Source organism: Silurus aristotelis (genome assembly GCF_946808225.1).
Source record: "Silurus aristotelis genome assembly, chromosome: 6".
In the NCBI taxonomy this organism is placed as follows: Eukaryota; Metazoa; Chordata; class Actinopteri; order Siluriformes; family Siluridae; genus Silurus; species Silurus aristotelis.
Window position 1 is genome coordinate 10,709,640 of NC_139579.1, and position 17,841 is coordinate 10,727,480.

At 37.8% G+C, this 17,841-nt stretch overlaps 1 protein-coding gene across 3 annotated transcripts; it reads left to right on the plus strand.

Annotated features, from left to right (window-relative positions):
- The first annotated feature begins 5,980 nt into the window (after positions 1 to 5,980).
- On the plus strand, positions 5,981 to 14,725 carry znf687b (zinc finger protein 687b). Of its 3 annotated transcripts, XM_083544166.1 has the most exons (11): positions 5,981 to 6,115; positions 6,215 to 6,298; positions 7,279 to 9,585; positions 9,708 to 10,009; positions 10,118 to 10,302; positions 10,462 to 10,638; positions 10,820 to 10,982; positions 11,280 to 11,582; positions 11,796 to 11,908; positions 12,105 to 12,207; positions 12,619 to 14,725. In XM_083544166.1, exons 3-11 carry the CDS (start codon positions 7,302 to 7,304, stop codon positions 13,183 to 13,185), a joined length of 4,197 nt encoding a protein of 1,398 aa, XP_083400292.1. In that variant the 5' UTR covers positions 5,981 to 6,115; positions 6,215 to 6,298; positions 7,279 to 7,301; the 3' UTR covers positions 13,186 to 14,725. The 3 variants fall into 3 exon arrangements, with proteins under 3 accessions (XP_083400292.1, XP_083400294.1, XP_083400293.1); XM_083544168.1 differs by lacking the exon at positions 5,981 to 6,115 and having other exon boundaries at positions 6,295 to 6,983; XM_083544167.1 differs by lacking the exon at positions 5,981 to 6,115 and having other exon boundaries at positions 6,297 to 7,054.
- The last annotated feature ends 3,116 nt before the right edge of the window (positions 14,726 to 17,841 follow it).

The following is a 17,841-nucleotide window of genomic DNA, read 5'->3' on the forward strand; positions in this document are numbered from 1 at the left end:
ATTTCCGCTCGGGAATTCACGGGCTGGTTCTTTACTATAGAAACGCAGTGGGGGAGTTTTAGGGGATTCTGTGTGTTTGCTTGATTTAGTTGTTTTTATGAAGTAAAATAAATAAATATGCCCAGAAACAAAACATTTTAAAAGTTATGTTAGGTTTCTGTCACTTTTAATTCTGGCCATCATTCTAAAGTACAGGTTCTATAGTTTCTTTGGTTCCATGACATATTTTCCATTTAATCATGTTAGAAATTAGTGATGGGAAGATCGAATCAATTTACTGTCCTGGTTTTTTGAGTTTTTATCTTGAATCTTTTTTTGAGTCATTTTGATGACTATAATGAAATGTGACAATGCAGCTAAAGACAAATCATAATAAACAGAATAATTCTCCCATAATTATTACCAAAAATGTCAATATTCGGACCAAAAAATGATCTATTGCATTGCGTAGCGTCTATGGGAGTCACGTGACAAAAGAACGAACGACTCGGACGAGAGAACTCATGTGATGAACTGCTCAATTCTTTTTCTTGTACATAACCTACAGAGATTTTGTGATGGTTTGTTCATGCACATCCAGTAGAATAATGATCAATAATTAATCACTCTCTGAGACGACTCAATCTTTTGAGTCACAATAAATAATAATAATAAATAATCATAATAAACGAGTAAACTGGACTAAACTCTATCAGACTCATTAAATTGTTTTAATATATTTTTTCCATGAATTTGTATTCACTTATTCCCAATAGTGTATTGTCTTCATTTCATAGCATTTCTCTCGATTGCACTGCTTCGAATAGTGTGTGTTAATGTTGCCATTTCTATCCAATCAGATTTCAGTCTTCAAAGCACGTGTTGTCAGGGTCAAAGGAATCTGCCGAAAGGTTTTTAGAATTAGCAGTGCAGCCGCCTATAACTTGAAGTACATAACAATAAATCCAAGCAGATTTCGAGTTGGCCACACCGCGTCCATCTAGCAGGCGTACAATAATGTGGGCGTTTTCGTGTTCTTTGTTTGGATGGTCAGAGAGCACACTAGTCAGAGCTTGCAAACTGCATCTGTAGCAAACTGCACAAGCTCAAATATATACATGTGGATTTAATAGCTTTTTTCGGCTGACAGACGAGGATAAATTGATTTGGTTGCAGATACACTTTACAAGGACATTTACAAGACAGACTTTTCATTAAAAGCTAGACATTGTGAGGGTCAGCACAAACAGTTCAAAACAGTTGTTAAGTTTTTTCATGAACCATCTTTGTGTTTTCCATCCTGTAGAATTTCGACACAAACACACATTTTGTCTTTGCTTTAAATCCCTAGGAAAATGGTAATGCATAAAAAATACTCACAAATTCACAGAAAACCTGGATGATGTATGCAGTCGATGCAGCTATGGCTGGAGTGAAAGGAAACTTGTTGCATTGTGTTTGTTAGGTTTCTTGCTTTAGGAATGCTTTTCATTCTCACTTCATGAGATTCCTGTCTGTGATGCAGAGCTCTGTTATACTGCATTTCTTTATAATATTGAATACTTCTATAGCTGTGAAATGGAGCCCTGACCACAACCCTACTGAACACCTTTGGGATTAAGCAAAACACTGACTAAACCCTAATTCTCCTCACTCTTCATCAATGTCTGATCTCAGTAATAAGCTTATAGGTGACACAAATCACAATTTCATAGCCACTCCTCAAAACCTATAGAAAAGCCTTCCCAGAAGAGTGGCGCTTTTAACGGCAATAGGGAGAATAAATCTGTTAGGGGTGTGAAGATCAGGTATCCACATATTTTTAGTCCAAAACAGTGTAATGTACTTTATCTTTTATGTGATGTGTACAAATCAATCCCCTGGCATCTATAAAATATGCTGAGCTGCCAATAAAACAAAAACTAAAAAATATTATTACAAATAATTGTATTTCTGCTTCCTACACTAGTTACTTGCATATTATTATTGCTGTTATTATGTTGTATTACATGTTTATTATTTTTTTTATATATTATTATTATTATTATTATTATTATTATTATTATTACTAAATGTTGTTAATAAATTATACTATTAATTACTATTTATTTACTGATTTAAAATGGACTGTGGCAGAGTGGAAAACTGTTCTGTGGTCAGACAAATAAAAATTTGAAGTTCTTTTTGGAAAACTGGGACGCCATGTCATCCGGACTAAAGAGGTATATTATAGGGTTATATGGGATATATTATGAGGTTATATGGGATATATTATAGGGTAACATGGGATATATTATAGTGTTATATGGGATATATATTTTATGATTATATGGAATATATTATAGGGTAATATGGGATATATTATAGGGTTATATGGGATATATTATGAGGTTATATGGGATATAATATATGGTTATATGGGATATATTATAGGGTTATATGGGATATATATTATATGGTTATATGGAATATATTATAGGGTAATATGGGATATATTATATGGTTATATGGGATATATTATAGGGTTATATGGGATATATTATAGGGTAATATGGGATATATTATATGGTTATATGGGATATATTATAGGGTTATATGGGATATATTATAGGGTTATATGGGATATATATTATATGGTTATATGGAATATATTAAAGGGTAATATGGGATATATTATATGGTTATATGGGATATATTATAGGGTTATATGGAATATATTATAGGGTTATATGGGATATATTATATGGTTATATGGGATATATTATAGGGTTATATGGGATATATTATAGGGTTATATGGGATATATATTATATGGTTATATGGAATATATTAAAGGGTAATATGGGATATATTATATGGTTATATGGGATATGTTATAGGGTTATATGGGATATATTATAGGGTTATATGGGATATATATTATATGGTTATATGGAATATATTAAAGGGTAATATGGGATATATTATATGGTTATATGGGATATATTATAGGGTTATATGGAATATATTATAGGGTTATATGGGATATATTATATGGTTATATGGGATATATTATAGGGTTATATGGGATATATTATAGGGTTATATGGGATATATATTATATGGTTATATGGAATATATTAAAGGGTAATATGGGATATATTATATGGTTATATGGGATATATTATAGGGTTATATGGGATATATATTATATGGTTATATGGAATATATTAAAGGGTAATATGGGATATATTATATGGTTATATGGGATATATTATAGGGTTATATGGAATATATTATAGGGTAATATGGGATATATTATATGGTTATATGGGATATATTATAGGGTTATATGGGATATATTATAGGGTTATATGGGATATATATTATATGGTTATATGGAATATATTAAAGGGTAATATGGGATATATTATATGGTTATATGGGATATATTATAGGGTTATATGGGATATATTATAGGGTTATATGGGATATATTATAGGGTAATATGGGACATATTATAGGGTTATATGGGATATATTATAGGGTAATGTGGGATATATTATATGGTTATATGGGATATATTATAGGGTTATATGGGATATATTATAGGTTAACATGGGATATATTATAGGGTTATATGGGATATATATTATATGGTTATATGGAATATATTAAAGGGTAATATGGGATATATTATATGGTTATATGGGATATATTATAGGGTTATATGGGATATATTATAGGGTTATATGGGATATATTATAGGGTAATATGGGACATATTATAGGGTTATATGGGATATATTATAGGGTTATATGGGATATATTATAGGGTTATATGGAATATATTATAGGGTAATATGGGATATATTATATGGTTATATGGGATATATTATAGGGTTATATGGGATATATTATAGGGTTATATGGGATATATTATAGGGTTATATGGAATATATTATAGGGTAATATGGGATATATTATATGGTTATATGGGATATATTATAGGGTTATATGGGATATATTATAGGGTTATATGGGATATATATTATATGGTTATATGGAATATATTAAAGGGTAATATGGGATATATTATATGGTTATATGGGATATATTATAGGGTTATATGGGATATATTATAGGGTTATATGGGATATATTATAGGGTAATATGGGACATATTATAGGGTTATATGGGATATATTATAGGGTAATGTGGGATATATTATATGGTTATATGGGATATATTATAGGGTTATATGGGATATATTATAGGTTAACATGGGATATATTATAGGGTTATATGGGATATATTATAGGGTAATGTGGGATATATTATATGGTTATATGGCATATATTATAGGGTTATATAGGATATATTATAGGGTTATATGGGATATATTATAGGGTAACATGGGATATATTATAGGGTAACATGGGATATATTATTGGGTTTTATGGAATATATTATAGGGTAACATGGGATATATTATAGGGTAACATGGGATATATTATTGGGTTTTATGGGATATATTATAGGGTAACATGGGATATATTATAGGGTTATATGGGATATATTGTAGGGTTATATGTGACATAATATAGTGTTATTTGGGATATAATATAGGGTTATATGTGATATAGGGTTATATTAGATATATAATAGGGTTATATAGGATATATTGTAGGGTTATATGGGATATAGTAAAGGGTAATTTGGGATATATTATAGGGTCAAATGGGATATATTATAGGGTAATATGGGATATATTATAGGGTTATATGGGATATATTATAGGGTAACATGGGTTATATTATAGTCTAACATGGAATATATTATAGGGTAACATGGGATATATTATAGGGTTATATTGGATATATTATAGGGTAATATGGGCTATATTATAGTATGACATTGGATATATTATAGGGTTATATGGGATATTTTATAGGGTTATATGGGATATATCATAGGGTAATGTGGGATATTATTTGGTTATATGGGATATAATATAGTGTTATATGGGATATATTGTAGGGTTATATGTGATATAGGGTTATATGGGATATATTATAGGGTAACATTGGATATATTATAGGGTAACATGGGATATATTATAGGGTTATATGGGATATATTATAGGGTAACATGGGATATATTATAGGGTTATATGGGATATATTATAGGGTTATATGTAATATAATATAGTTATATGGGATATATTATAGGGTTATATGTGATATAGGGTTATATGGGATATATTATAGAGTAACATGGGATATATTATAGGGTTATTTGGGATATATTGTAGGGTTATATGTGATATAATATAGTGTTATATGGGATATATTATAGGGTTATATGTGATATAGGGTTATATGTGATATATTATAGGGTTATATGGGAAGAGGACTGTGAAGAGGTTTACGAGAGGAAGGGTATGAAATATCAGCCATTAATTCAGGAATGTAAAAACAAAGGCTGGCAATCGTGGCTGTTCCCTGTATAAAAAGGTTGTCTGTTTTTCTGCTAAATCATTATGGTGGCTAAGGATGGAAACACTCATTTGGTTGGATACCACCTGATGACATCTGCTTCTGACTGCAGCTACGGTTGCATGAAGGAGTAGCTGAGAAAAGCACAATGTGTATTCCAAAATATTTACACACTGTATATACAAATATATATATATATATATATATATATATATATATATATATATATATATATATATATATATATATATATATATATATATATATATATATATGTATATATATATATATATATACATATATATATATATATACATATATATATATATATATATATATATATATATATATATATATATATATATATATATATATATTACTAATGTATATGTAATTAAATATATATCGTGTATTTAATAGTTACCAGGTGAACTTATATTATACAGGTATATATATTCTTTAAATAAGTAATAACATCTGTATCAATCTGTATAATATGGGCTGACTATATATATATATATATATACACACACACACACACACACACACACACACACACACACACACATACTGTAAACTGCATGGAAGGCCGTGTGGAAGATCCTGGAAGGGGCGAAAATCACTAATTGGTCACTTGTAGGTGCAAAGCTGTTATCATTGGTAAAATGTTACATCGTGACATTTATAAAAGGAACCAGAATATAATTCGCCAAATATATCCCATAAATACTGGTTGTTGTTATTTTTTTATTTATAAAGCAGCGATAGTGATCTGGCCGGACCTGGCGGATGACGGGGAGGTGAAGGCGCTTGAGCGGAGAGTCGGGAATCTCGGAGCAGCAGGTAAACAAGCGCGCGCTCGTCGGCGGGGGGAGGAAACGCCGCCGCCGCTCGTGTTTTTTATTCTTTATTTTATTTTAATATAGAATGGAGAGATTTCAGCAGCGTGTTCGGATTTAAATACGCACGCAAAAGGAAAAGAAATTCCACCAAAAAAGCAGCGCCGCATTTATTTATTAATTTCTCCCCGCACCGCAGTGGCCTTCGTTTAAATGACCGCTCGATCCGAGCTGCGCGATCCGCCATGGAGGAGCGCGAGCCTAAAATAAACCGAGCCTAGCCTAGCTTAGCATAGCAATAACTTAGCATAGGATAACATAGCGTAGTCCAGTGCGTGGCCCAAATAACCCATATACCAGAATAACCGAAACCCCGTAATATGCGCTTCATTTCCGGGTCATTTAAATGTACGTGGTTAATAAAGAAGCGCGTCTGAGATATGTGTCCGCAGTTAGCATAAAAACCCCGCTAGCGCCAAACCTCTTGCTCATTTCTCTTCTTCTGTTTCGTGCTTGTGCGAATTAATCGTCAACACACCACCTCATTATATATATATTATGTACTCGGATGCTCATTACTGTATACACAAGAGAAAGAGCGTTTCATAAAGGAACAGAGAATATAAAGCGCTTGGATCCGTGACTAGCTGCTTTGTGTGGCTCCAGTGACACCACAGCGAGTGTACACGGTATATACACCAATACTCTCCCCAGCTTCAGTGATTACTGAATGAAATCCTGGATTGGCTGAAAAAAAAGTGTGAGACATTGCATTTTATGAATCCATGCAAAAGGAATTTTGTGAACCTTGCAAGTATACAATCAAAGCCATAGATTTATGTCATAAATGCTTTATAAACTCTCAATAAAGGGTTAGAATGAGGAATTTCTGGAAAAGATGATATATGCATGTATATCGATGTATATTAGTGGACTGCTGCTGTACATCTGTAATGTTTTTTTTATGTTGATGCTTTTTTACAGTCCACTGAGTCCACTGTCCTGGCATGGGGGACATGAAGACCCCCGATTTTGATGACTTGTTGGCAGCATTTGATATTCCCGATATCGATGCGAAAGAGGCCATTCAGTCTGCGCCAGAAGAGGTGGAGGGGCACCAAGGATCGAGCAGTGGGTCCGTCCCGAAATCGGGCGAGAGCGGAGTTGGCGGGAGTTCCACCCTCCGAGCCCCGAGCCCGGCCGCCGATTCACAGAGCGACCCGTCAATTGTTAGCGTTATTGTTAAGAACCGGGTGCGTAGTGAAGCCTTTGAAGGTGGTGATGTACCAGTGTCGGAACCACTCAACCATAACGGATTTGTGTCCTCAGGTGGGGCAGGTCATCTGTCTCAGAGCCGAAATCAGCCAAATGGCGAGCCGTGGCCTCTGTGTGGCCCCAAAGTGACTCCGGACACCACAGGGTCGGTGCTCGGCTGCGCTAACACCTCCAAACAGAGTAGCAGCATCTTCAACAAGCTGAAGCCTCTGATGGCACAGGGGACTGGAGACCCTGTGGTTAGGGCGAGAAGGATGCAGATGCTGCAGCAACAGCAGCACGCGCAGCAGGAAATCGGATTAGAGGGGGCAGACAAGACGAAGAGTGCCGCGCTTCCTGGGGGCACGAGTGGAGTGGCGTCTCCGTTTTTCCCCCCTCCTAAACCATACCTCCCAAATTCTTCAGCTGTTCCTTCTTCATCACCCTCATCGGCCTCTCCGTCTGTTGGATCCCGTGTATCAGGGGCTGTTGCCTCATCACCACTTGCTACAAGTTTGACAGAACCATTTAATGGCACTCCACGCCACAGTTCATCAGAATTCAGGCGAATGGACTCAGAGGAGGAAGATTCGGATCCGGATTCGGGTGGTTCACTGGTCATTCAAGAAAGTCCAGGCTCTCCCACATCTCCGAAACGTTCACGCAGACTTAAGTCTCCAGCAGAGAGTTCAGAGTCGCCCTCACTTCCGCGCTCAGCACCCATGTCTTCAGCTACTTACCCCAAACCAGGGGACATCCCTTTGGCCTCACCTGCATCCCCTCAGGTGCAGAACTGGCTTTCGTCACCTGTTCAGACAGGCAGCGTTAAGAGCCCACCCCCAGAAGAGCGAAATCCAGAGCATGTCATTGAGGAACGTGACTCACCTGAAAGTCCAGAGCCTGAGGTCCCCAAAGTTTCAGTGTCGATGTCTGCGGCTTCCAAAAAGTCTTCCAGCCCAGCACTGATTGCTTCTTCCTTGCCTACAGGGCTCAGAGAACCTAAAGAAGAAGAAGAAGAGATGGAGGTGGCCAAACCGGTAAATGAGGAGAATGGAGATACAAATAATATGGTTCAGGACAATGGACAAAAAGAGGAAGAAAAAATGGAGGTGGAAGATGAGGGTATTTCTTCCCAGGGCCACGCTCTACCTAACAGCAGTGAAGGCACTGTAGCAGGTGGCAGTGTGTCCTCCAGACCTCTTAAAGTCCGAATAAAGACCGTTAAAACCTCAACAGGAAGCATCACTCGAACAGTTACTCGTGTGGCAGGGAGAGGAGCTGCAGGTAAAGGCACAGATGGCACCAAAGTGCAAGCAGAAGGTCAGACGGTCAATTCTAACAAAGCCCAAAAAGCTGAAGCGACTGGTCGAATGGTAAAAGGCTCTACTCTCCCTGTGTCTATTTTAGAAGCGAGCAGTGCCATGTTAGCTGCAGCAAGCAAAGCTCAAAACAAAAGCCCTGTGTCATCCGACAAGACCAAGGTCTCTGCCACAGCTGTCAGCATTACGAAAGCTGCCAACTTGCCGGTAACGCCTACAGTTAGTGGTATTAGTGTGCGTGCCACTTCTGGTAGGGCAACTAACGGAGGTACGCCTAATGTTCATGTACCTTGCAAGCCAGCTTCTATAGTCAACAGCACAGGGGCCGTGATTTCTCGGAGTCAGTCAAGTTTAGTCGAAGCCTTCAACAAGATCCTGAACAGCAAGAACCTGCTGCCTAGCTACCGCCCCGATCTCTCGACTCCACCACCACCTGAGTGGGGTCTCCCGATGCCTACAACAGGCTACCGCTGTCTAGAGTGCGGGGACGCCTTTGCTCTCGAGCGCAGTCTGGCTCGTCACTACGACAGGCGCTCTCTAAGAATCGAGGTGACCTGTAACCACTGCGCGAAGCGGCTGGCTTTCTTTAATAAGTGCAGTCTGCTGCTGCATGCTCGGGAGCATAAAGAGAGAGGGCTGGTTATGCAGTGCTCACACCTGGTCATGAGGCCAGTTACTGTGGAGCAAATGATTGGCCAGCAGGACACCACACCAATTGGTATGTGAACTGCTCTTTACACTGTACACATTACATTACTAATGTTACATCCTGACATTATTCTGTTTTTACAGTTAGTAATGTGAAAACCTTCATCTCACAAATGCTTCATGTATTTCTAGGTATGCTCTCGCCTCCCCTTTCTTCTCCGTCTTTGTCAACACCCGCTAACCAATCAGGAACACCCGTGATCCCTTCCACACCAAGTCCACTTAAAGAGTCCCCCTCACATGCCCCAGCTGCTTCCCAGAACAGTCCAGCTCGCCGTGGGCCTCAGAGTCCTCATGTCCTAATGCCTCTTCCATGCAAGAAGGGTGAAGTTCTTCAGTACAACAATTTTAAATGCCCCGAATGCCAGACTCAGTTTGCAGGCAAGGCGGAGCTAGTTGCCCACTTTCAGCAAATCAGAGCTACCCCTAATTCAGTGAGTAATATCTTCCTGGGTTTCATATGTTATTTGTAATTTTTACAGTATAAAATTACTCCACAGAAGCACTTCTATAAAAATTTTTAATCTCTCTTTTTTCGTCAGACCTGTATGCTTTGCTCTCCACCGATGATGCTGCCTAACGGGTGCAGTGTGTCAGCTCACCAGCGAATCCATAAGCACCGCGCTCCCCATGTGTGTCCGGAATGTGGAGGCGTTGCTCGTCAGGCCAGTTTTAAGACTCATCTCGAAGAGGCTTGTCTTCACTTTGCCAGGCGCATCGGCTACAGGTCTTAGCACTGATCTAAACCGTTACATAAATGGAAAAATATTAGATTTTAGACACACAGTGCTTAAGAGACAGGCTGCGTTACAGAGTTGATCAGATTTTAGCATTTAAAAAAAATACTTATTAATATAATCACTCATGTGATTTTCTATTTCTGCAGATGCTCCAGCTGTCAGGTGGTGTTTGGTGGCCTAAACTCCATCAAATCTCACATTCAGACTGCTCACTGCGAAGTGTTTCACAAGTGTCCACATTGCCCAATGGCCTTTAAATCGGCCCCCAGTGCCCAGGGACATATTAGTACCCAGCACCCCACTCTCAGTGCTGCTCAGGCCAAGTATGTCTTTATCTGAATCTAAAAATTTATTGCAGTTAGATTGCTGTAGTATCATATTAATAAATTAACATTATATATAACAATATAATATTTCATTTGGGCTGGCTGGGATTTTTGTGGGACATTTTGATATAAAGTTAAGTTGTATGTGTGGACATCATCATTCTTTACCTCACTGTAGGATGATTTACAAGTGTGTGATGTGCGACACAGTCTTCACTCAAAAACCCTTGCTGTATATGCATTTTGACACTCACTTGGCCAAGCAGAAGGTGCATGTTTTCAAGTGTCCGGACTGCACCAAGTTGTATGCGCAGAAGGGTTCTATGATGGAACACATCAAGGTTAGTTCCTGCAATGATTTTTATAAATCTAACTAGTGCAGTTCTCTTGCCTTTTTGTGTTGCCCATTCTTTTCATTTTCCATTAAAGAATGTGGTGTCAATAAAGGCATACAGTAAAGTCCTGGTTCGGCCTTTACCGGGCAACTCTAGTGTTACCTCAGGCGAAGCTCTGTACCAGGCACACACACACACACACACACACACACACACAAGGTGATTAATTTGTGATCTGGCGTGTGCATCATGCTCACATGCTTATACTAAACCTCTGATTAACTCCACTCCTGTTCCAAACAGACTGCCCATAGAGGCCTGTCAGGCAAAGCAGAGGCTCCGACCAGTGGCTCGTCTTCTGTCTCAGCATCAAGTGCAAATACCGCTACGAGGAAGCAAGGACAGGGTGAGGGGGAAGAGGAAGAGAAAGACGAGGAAGGAGAGGAAAGAGAAAATGAAGAAGATGAGGAAGATGACAATGATGAGGAAGATCAACCCAGCTCCCCAGACAGTGGGAGCAGCACGGAGTGGAGATGCAGGGAGTGCAAGACACGATACACTGATAGAGATGATTACATTGACCACATGAAGAATGAGCATGGCAAGGTAAATACACAGCTTATTTTATTTATGTATTCATTCATTACATTGTGTGTGTGTTCACTGGCTACATACATATACTTATACAAATGTTTTAAATAATTACATTGTAAATGCATGAAAAATTTAATAAGAAGAAATCCACTATAAGTAACCATAAACCTAAAGTTGATATTTGGTAATTAGAAAGTAAAACGGCAAATTAATCTGGTCCAACAGTCAATAAAGAAATTTCCATGCCGGCTGTGTGAGCGTTCCTTCAGCTCGGCCAACAGCCTGCGTCGCCATGTTCGTGTCATTCATGAGGGTGTCAAGAGAGTCTTCCAATGCCAGTGAGTAACTTTTTTACATTTTCAATTTACGGTGTAATTACAAGCTAATTACAAGTTAATTTAAATAAAGAGTAATGTGAAAAGAGTAAACTTATTACATCATCTGTAGGTTTTTCTAAATTATGTCTTTCCTTTTTTTGAAAAGTCTTAAAACATGCAGGAAAACTTGTTGGTCCAATTTATTTTCTTATCTCAGGTACTGTTCAGAGGGAAAACGAACCTTCAGCAGTCGCCTGATACTGGAGAAACACATCCGGGTCAGACACGGCATCCGAACTAGACAGACAATAGAGAAGCGGGTAAGAAGAAAACATTTGTTTCTTTCATTATTAATCCGTCCGTTTCAATTTAGTTTTATTTGCATAGCGCAGTAAAGCGGAGTAAAGTGGTCCAAAAATCGTTGTAGCAGACTATTTATAATAATTACAGTCCAGATCCATCCTGATCTCCGGTTCTGGTGTCCAGGAGCTAAAAAAATATTTTTTTTCAATTCAACAAATAGGTAAAATGCAATCTTTTCACACTGTAATTTCAATTAGGTCTGTGTTTTACGGCTTTATTTAGTGCTGAAGTATGTGGCAGTAATTAGTGGTCGTTATGCCACAGCCACCACTATAATATATGTGTAATTGCACTAAATAAATTATTTCGTTCCTGATTAATCTTGTTTTAGCATAAGATGCAAATAGCATGATATTGTTTATTGGTAGAACACCCCGAACACACGAAAACGCTCAGCACAAGGTGATGGAGCTGGAAGCTCCTCAGAGGTTGACTATGAGGGCGGAGCTTCGTCTGTCGGAGGAGGGGCCGATGTGCCCGATACTGGAGGGGAAGAGACAACAAGCCCGGCCAAACGAACGCGTTCTTGTGAGAAGGAGGAGGAAGCAGAAGAGGAGGAGGGTGGTTTTCGGTGTGCGCCATGTGGCTTCAGCACGCCAGACCGGAGCGAGTTCCAGCAGCACATCCTAAAGCATCGTGACAGCGAGTCAGCGTCACTGCAGTGCGTACAGTGCGGCGCTTGCTTCGCCTCAGCCGCCTCGCTGAGCCGCCACCGCTTCATCACACACAAGTTAAGGCAGGATCATCAGGACAGCCAAAAGACACCACACACACCCAAACCCCCAGAGGAGGAGAAGGGTGAAGAGGAGGGCGAGGGGAGCATGAGCTGCAGAGTGTGTGGCCGCCGCTTTGACAAGACCTCGGACCTAAACACACACTTCCGCACACACGGCATGGCCTTCATCAGTGCACACAAGACTGATAAGGTTGTGTGAGGAGGGGGACTGAGAACTGTGGGATGAAAAATAATAATAAAATTCAGTGGGAGATGAAGGTGACCAGCTCTTTGTTCAATGGGCAACCAATTAAGAGAGTAGACCGGTGCACTGGTGTCCATTTTCACAGCATTCATGCACCCACATTCATGTTTTATTGTTCAACACTCTAACAGGTAACACCTGCTGAAATGTTAATACAGTTACTACATGTGTGAAAGACACTAATACAGTAAAGTCTTTGCGATTTCTTTTTATAACCAGTTTAATTAGTCTAATCAATTTTGACAGAAAAAGTCTTGACTGAGTCAGTAATATGATTCTGAAAGAGGAATGTGAGAGAAATGCAGATTTTGTAATCCCTTCTTGACAAATATATATATTGGTGACTCTATATATATATTATATTGGCCAGTCCTTTTATCTGTCGCACCAACATTCTCCAATACACAAAATGTACATTCTAACGCACATTCACTTACTGAGGTGTTTTGAGCTCCGTTGTTAAACTTGGAGCTGCTCATTCGCAGCATGTTGTCTGTTTCAAATCCCCATTTAGAGCTCAGATTCTCAACAAAGCATTAAAGGTGAAATAAGGGTGCTAACGAAGCCTTTCTTTTCTGTTTGTATAAAAAAACAACAAAAAAAACCCACTGAGCTGTAGTAATGATATTGTATCAGCATTGTATTATTGATATTTATTTATATGAATTGTTCGTACTGATTGTGAGTCTTCTGATAACTCTTATTTGCAAGACAAATTGTGAACGTGAAAATTATGGTTGTTGATGTCAAAAACCTGAGGATCCTGTGGATATGTTTAGAAAAGAGCTCCTACGGTAGTAAAATAAGTGCAAACGCTTTAACAGTCGCACGTCAACGATTTCAAACGTGTTATTCAGACCAAACAGGATCTCCCAACCCACAACCACATCATTTAGACGTGTATAAATAGAGCGTGTTAAAAGTCTGCTCTGGTTTTGTTTAGAAAACGTGAACAAGTTTCGTCTTTTTTGTATTTGTATTTTTTTTTTTTTTCCCCTTAGCTGATATCAGATACCCATAATGTAAAAATATCATTGATGCCTGAGGAGCTGGTTGTATTTTTTATGGATTTATTGTAATTAAAAAGCAGACGTTGAGTGTAATGGATTGCCGAAACATTTTATTACACACCAATACAAATGTTTTTCGTTTTTCTTTTCATTAACTGTCGTCTTTTTCTATCAAAAGTGCTTGTTAAATGCCATGTTTCTTAAAAAATTCATTATCATTTTTAGTGTGAACTTGTGAGACATCTGAATGTGAGACGGTCGAAGTTTATTCACATATGTCCACTCCATTAGGTTGAATATCTATCTGGTGAACTTGCATCTGCCTGCTTCACTGCCATACAGTTTGTGTCAGTTCTACTTTATTGTTTCTAAATAAAGTGGCAAATTGTTACAGTATAGATATTGTCATTGTTTAATAAGCACTACTTTAACGATTGAACGTTACTGTGATACTACAGTGAATGCAATAAAAGTGTTTTATAACATCTTTATCATCCTTGATCATGGGTCAGATATTATAGCTTACTTACACTATTTATTTATTTGTACCTGAAACATCTGTACCTGTGCTGAATCTTTCTTGTCCAGGTACCATGTGAGGTGAGCTGAGACATACAAGTGGAGTATAATAGTATATGTAATATAATAGTATATAGTTGATATGCCATATACTGTATATAGTATTATATAACTATATAATAGTATTGTGCACATACATTTTCAGTGACTTAAAGTCAGTTTCACAGTTTAAAGGCGCAAATTAGTGTTTCAGGTTTGTGTATTTTTTCAACCACACTGAATTTTTTTTAGCACTATTCCTCCATAGGATCTTACATCTCATAAACTAGAATAAAAGAAAATTTGCTATTGTACAGAAACACCCCAAATGTCTCCCTATTCACTTCATTCATGCCCTACAGAGGATATAATTGAATTAAGTCCAATGTCCAATATAGTATTTTTTACTGTGTAGTGAAAAGTTTGCTCATATGTTCACTAAAGATTAAAGATGGATTGTGCTGGATTTGTGTTTTTTTTTTTTTTTTTTTTTCTTTTTTCAAGTTTTGCGTATGTGCCTCCCCATTCACCACCTGATAACTTCCAGACAAGCCTCTCCTTCCTACTTTCACAAGTACGGTTATAATGAAAATCTTTTTGGGTTTGATTTGAGTTTACTGACATCTTTTCTAAACACCTTGCAGCTTCCATCCTGAATTTGTGTTCCATGGCTCCCCAGTTTCCACCTTTATAAAACAAACTGGTAGTTGAATTGGCTATGATAAATTTACCCACAGTGTAAATAAGTGTGTAAATGTGTCTGTTAATGATGTTTCAGCAGTTATTTCAAAATAATACCGGTATATCTTCCTTTTTATTTCAACGACCTGTACATGGTCCCACGTAGTTAATGAGCATCCCATTCAGGGTGGATTCCCGACTCGCTCTCAGGAGGTTTCTGTGGCAGTGTTTTGATTCAGTTAAATACAATGCAATGTCGTGGGCTACATCTCCAAATAAAAAGGCAGATATATACAAGTTAGCATCAGTATTAACATACGAGCAATAGATTTTTGAAATAGCTGCTGAAACAAAACACATAATTAACAGGCAAGCAACATCTGTAATCAGCAACACAGGAGGCATTAGAAACCCAGCATTAAAAATGGCTAATAATAATAATAATAATAATAATAATAATGTATAAATACCAGTTATTTGTTTAAATGAGACTCTTGTGGTTTCCGGCACACTGTACGTGGACACGTTTTGCAATAACTAACATTGTTATAAAGTCATTGTGACGTTCTTGCTGATTCCTGGGGGATCAGTGATGAGGAACCGTGTCGGCTTTATTATATTAGTAGTTAGCTACCAGGTGCATTTGTAATCATCTGGGAAACTTATTGTATGGTAAAAAGTTGGTGGACTCACTTTTGGAATTGTCTTCAGAGATGAACACTGCACTTGTGATTCCACATGATGACCACATATAAGCTACAGTGATGGTAATCACCACTTTGTGAAAGACATTGGTTTGACGGTTGGTTTGAAGACTGGTCCCTAGAGTGTACTGGGTCCAATTGTGCATGCTCTGTGTGTCTGTGGGTTTCAAGGATCAATGGAAGGTCATTTGATTCCTTTACATTCCTTTACATGCAATAATACATTAGGCAGAAACCTGAAATTTAATCACAAGATCACCCCAGAGTCATCTGAACACCAAAACACTTTTTATTGAGTTCAGCTCTATTTTTTTTTGTATCTAAATGTATGTAATATTTATAATATAAAAAATGTTATAGATATATTGTATAAAATGACATGTCCAGAATTCAGTTTTCACTTTGTCATTATGTAGATTAATAAAAAAAATTAATCTGAACGATTGTAAATAAATAAATGTTGGTTTATATAAAAATAAATACGATGGTTCGACTTACGATCTTACGATGATAGCGATACGACAAAATATTATAGGGTAATGACCACCCATTGGAAGCGAAGGTAACTCTATCATACAGGTAGTCATCGACTTACGACCTATGCAACTTACGACCATTCGACCTTACAACCACAATCGCTAGCCGCGGCGTACGACAGTGCGTACCAGCTTCCAGCATCATTTCACAGTACTGTACATATAGCCTACTCTACTTACGACCAAATCGTGTTACGATCGGTCTAATTCATGGTCGTAAGTCAACGACTACCTGTAGTTTATTTAGCTTTGCACACTAACCAGAGTACAGGAGAGTCACGAACCCCGGGAAACCCGGGAGGCAGCTGGGATGAGCGTATCTCTAGCCCTGTGAGATGCCCCACTCTCGTTAGCGGTCGACGGAGTAAAGTTGTCTCAGTGTTAGTGTGTATTTTTTTCTGTTTCAACTGATTTCAAACCGCAATTTTAGTGATAAAAGCATGTCTTAAAAGTGCCCAAGTATCTCTCCTGTTTGTAGTTACAAAAACAAGAGGAAAGCTATCAGTTTGGAGCAGAAAATGAAAATCATAAATCAGCATGAAGCAGAAAAGACTGTTACAGTCATAGTACCATCTTCGACTTACTATATTTTTGACTTACAATGGGGTCATCGTAACGTATCTCCATTGTAAGTAGAGGACTACCTGGCAAAAAAGAATAGGAAGTCCCGTTTGCAGTTTGCCACAAATTATGTTTGGACCAGTTTAATGTCAGACAATATTTTCACGGACCGGCCTTTAAGGTGTGGCAGATAAATACAACAAAATAAAATGATATGACCATAAAAACTGGTATTTTCTAAATATCATAATAAACACAAATCCACTGTTTTGGTTTTTTGTTTATTTTGCTAGCTTGGGGGGTTTGAATTGAGCGGTAATGTATTATGTGTTAGCGGCCGGAGCCCCTTTAAGAAGGTAGTGGATGGAGGTAAGACATGTGACCGAGGCATCATGACTTGCATTAAGAGTGATTCATAGACAGATGTGGCGGAGAGAATCCGGTAATTTTCCTAAATAAAACATAGTTCAGAATCAGATAATAAATAAAAGGTAAATAATGTAAGTTATGTATTCTTTCTGTGCGGTCCGGTACCAATTGGTTGGGTGCCGCGTGGCCCAG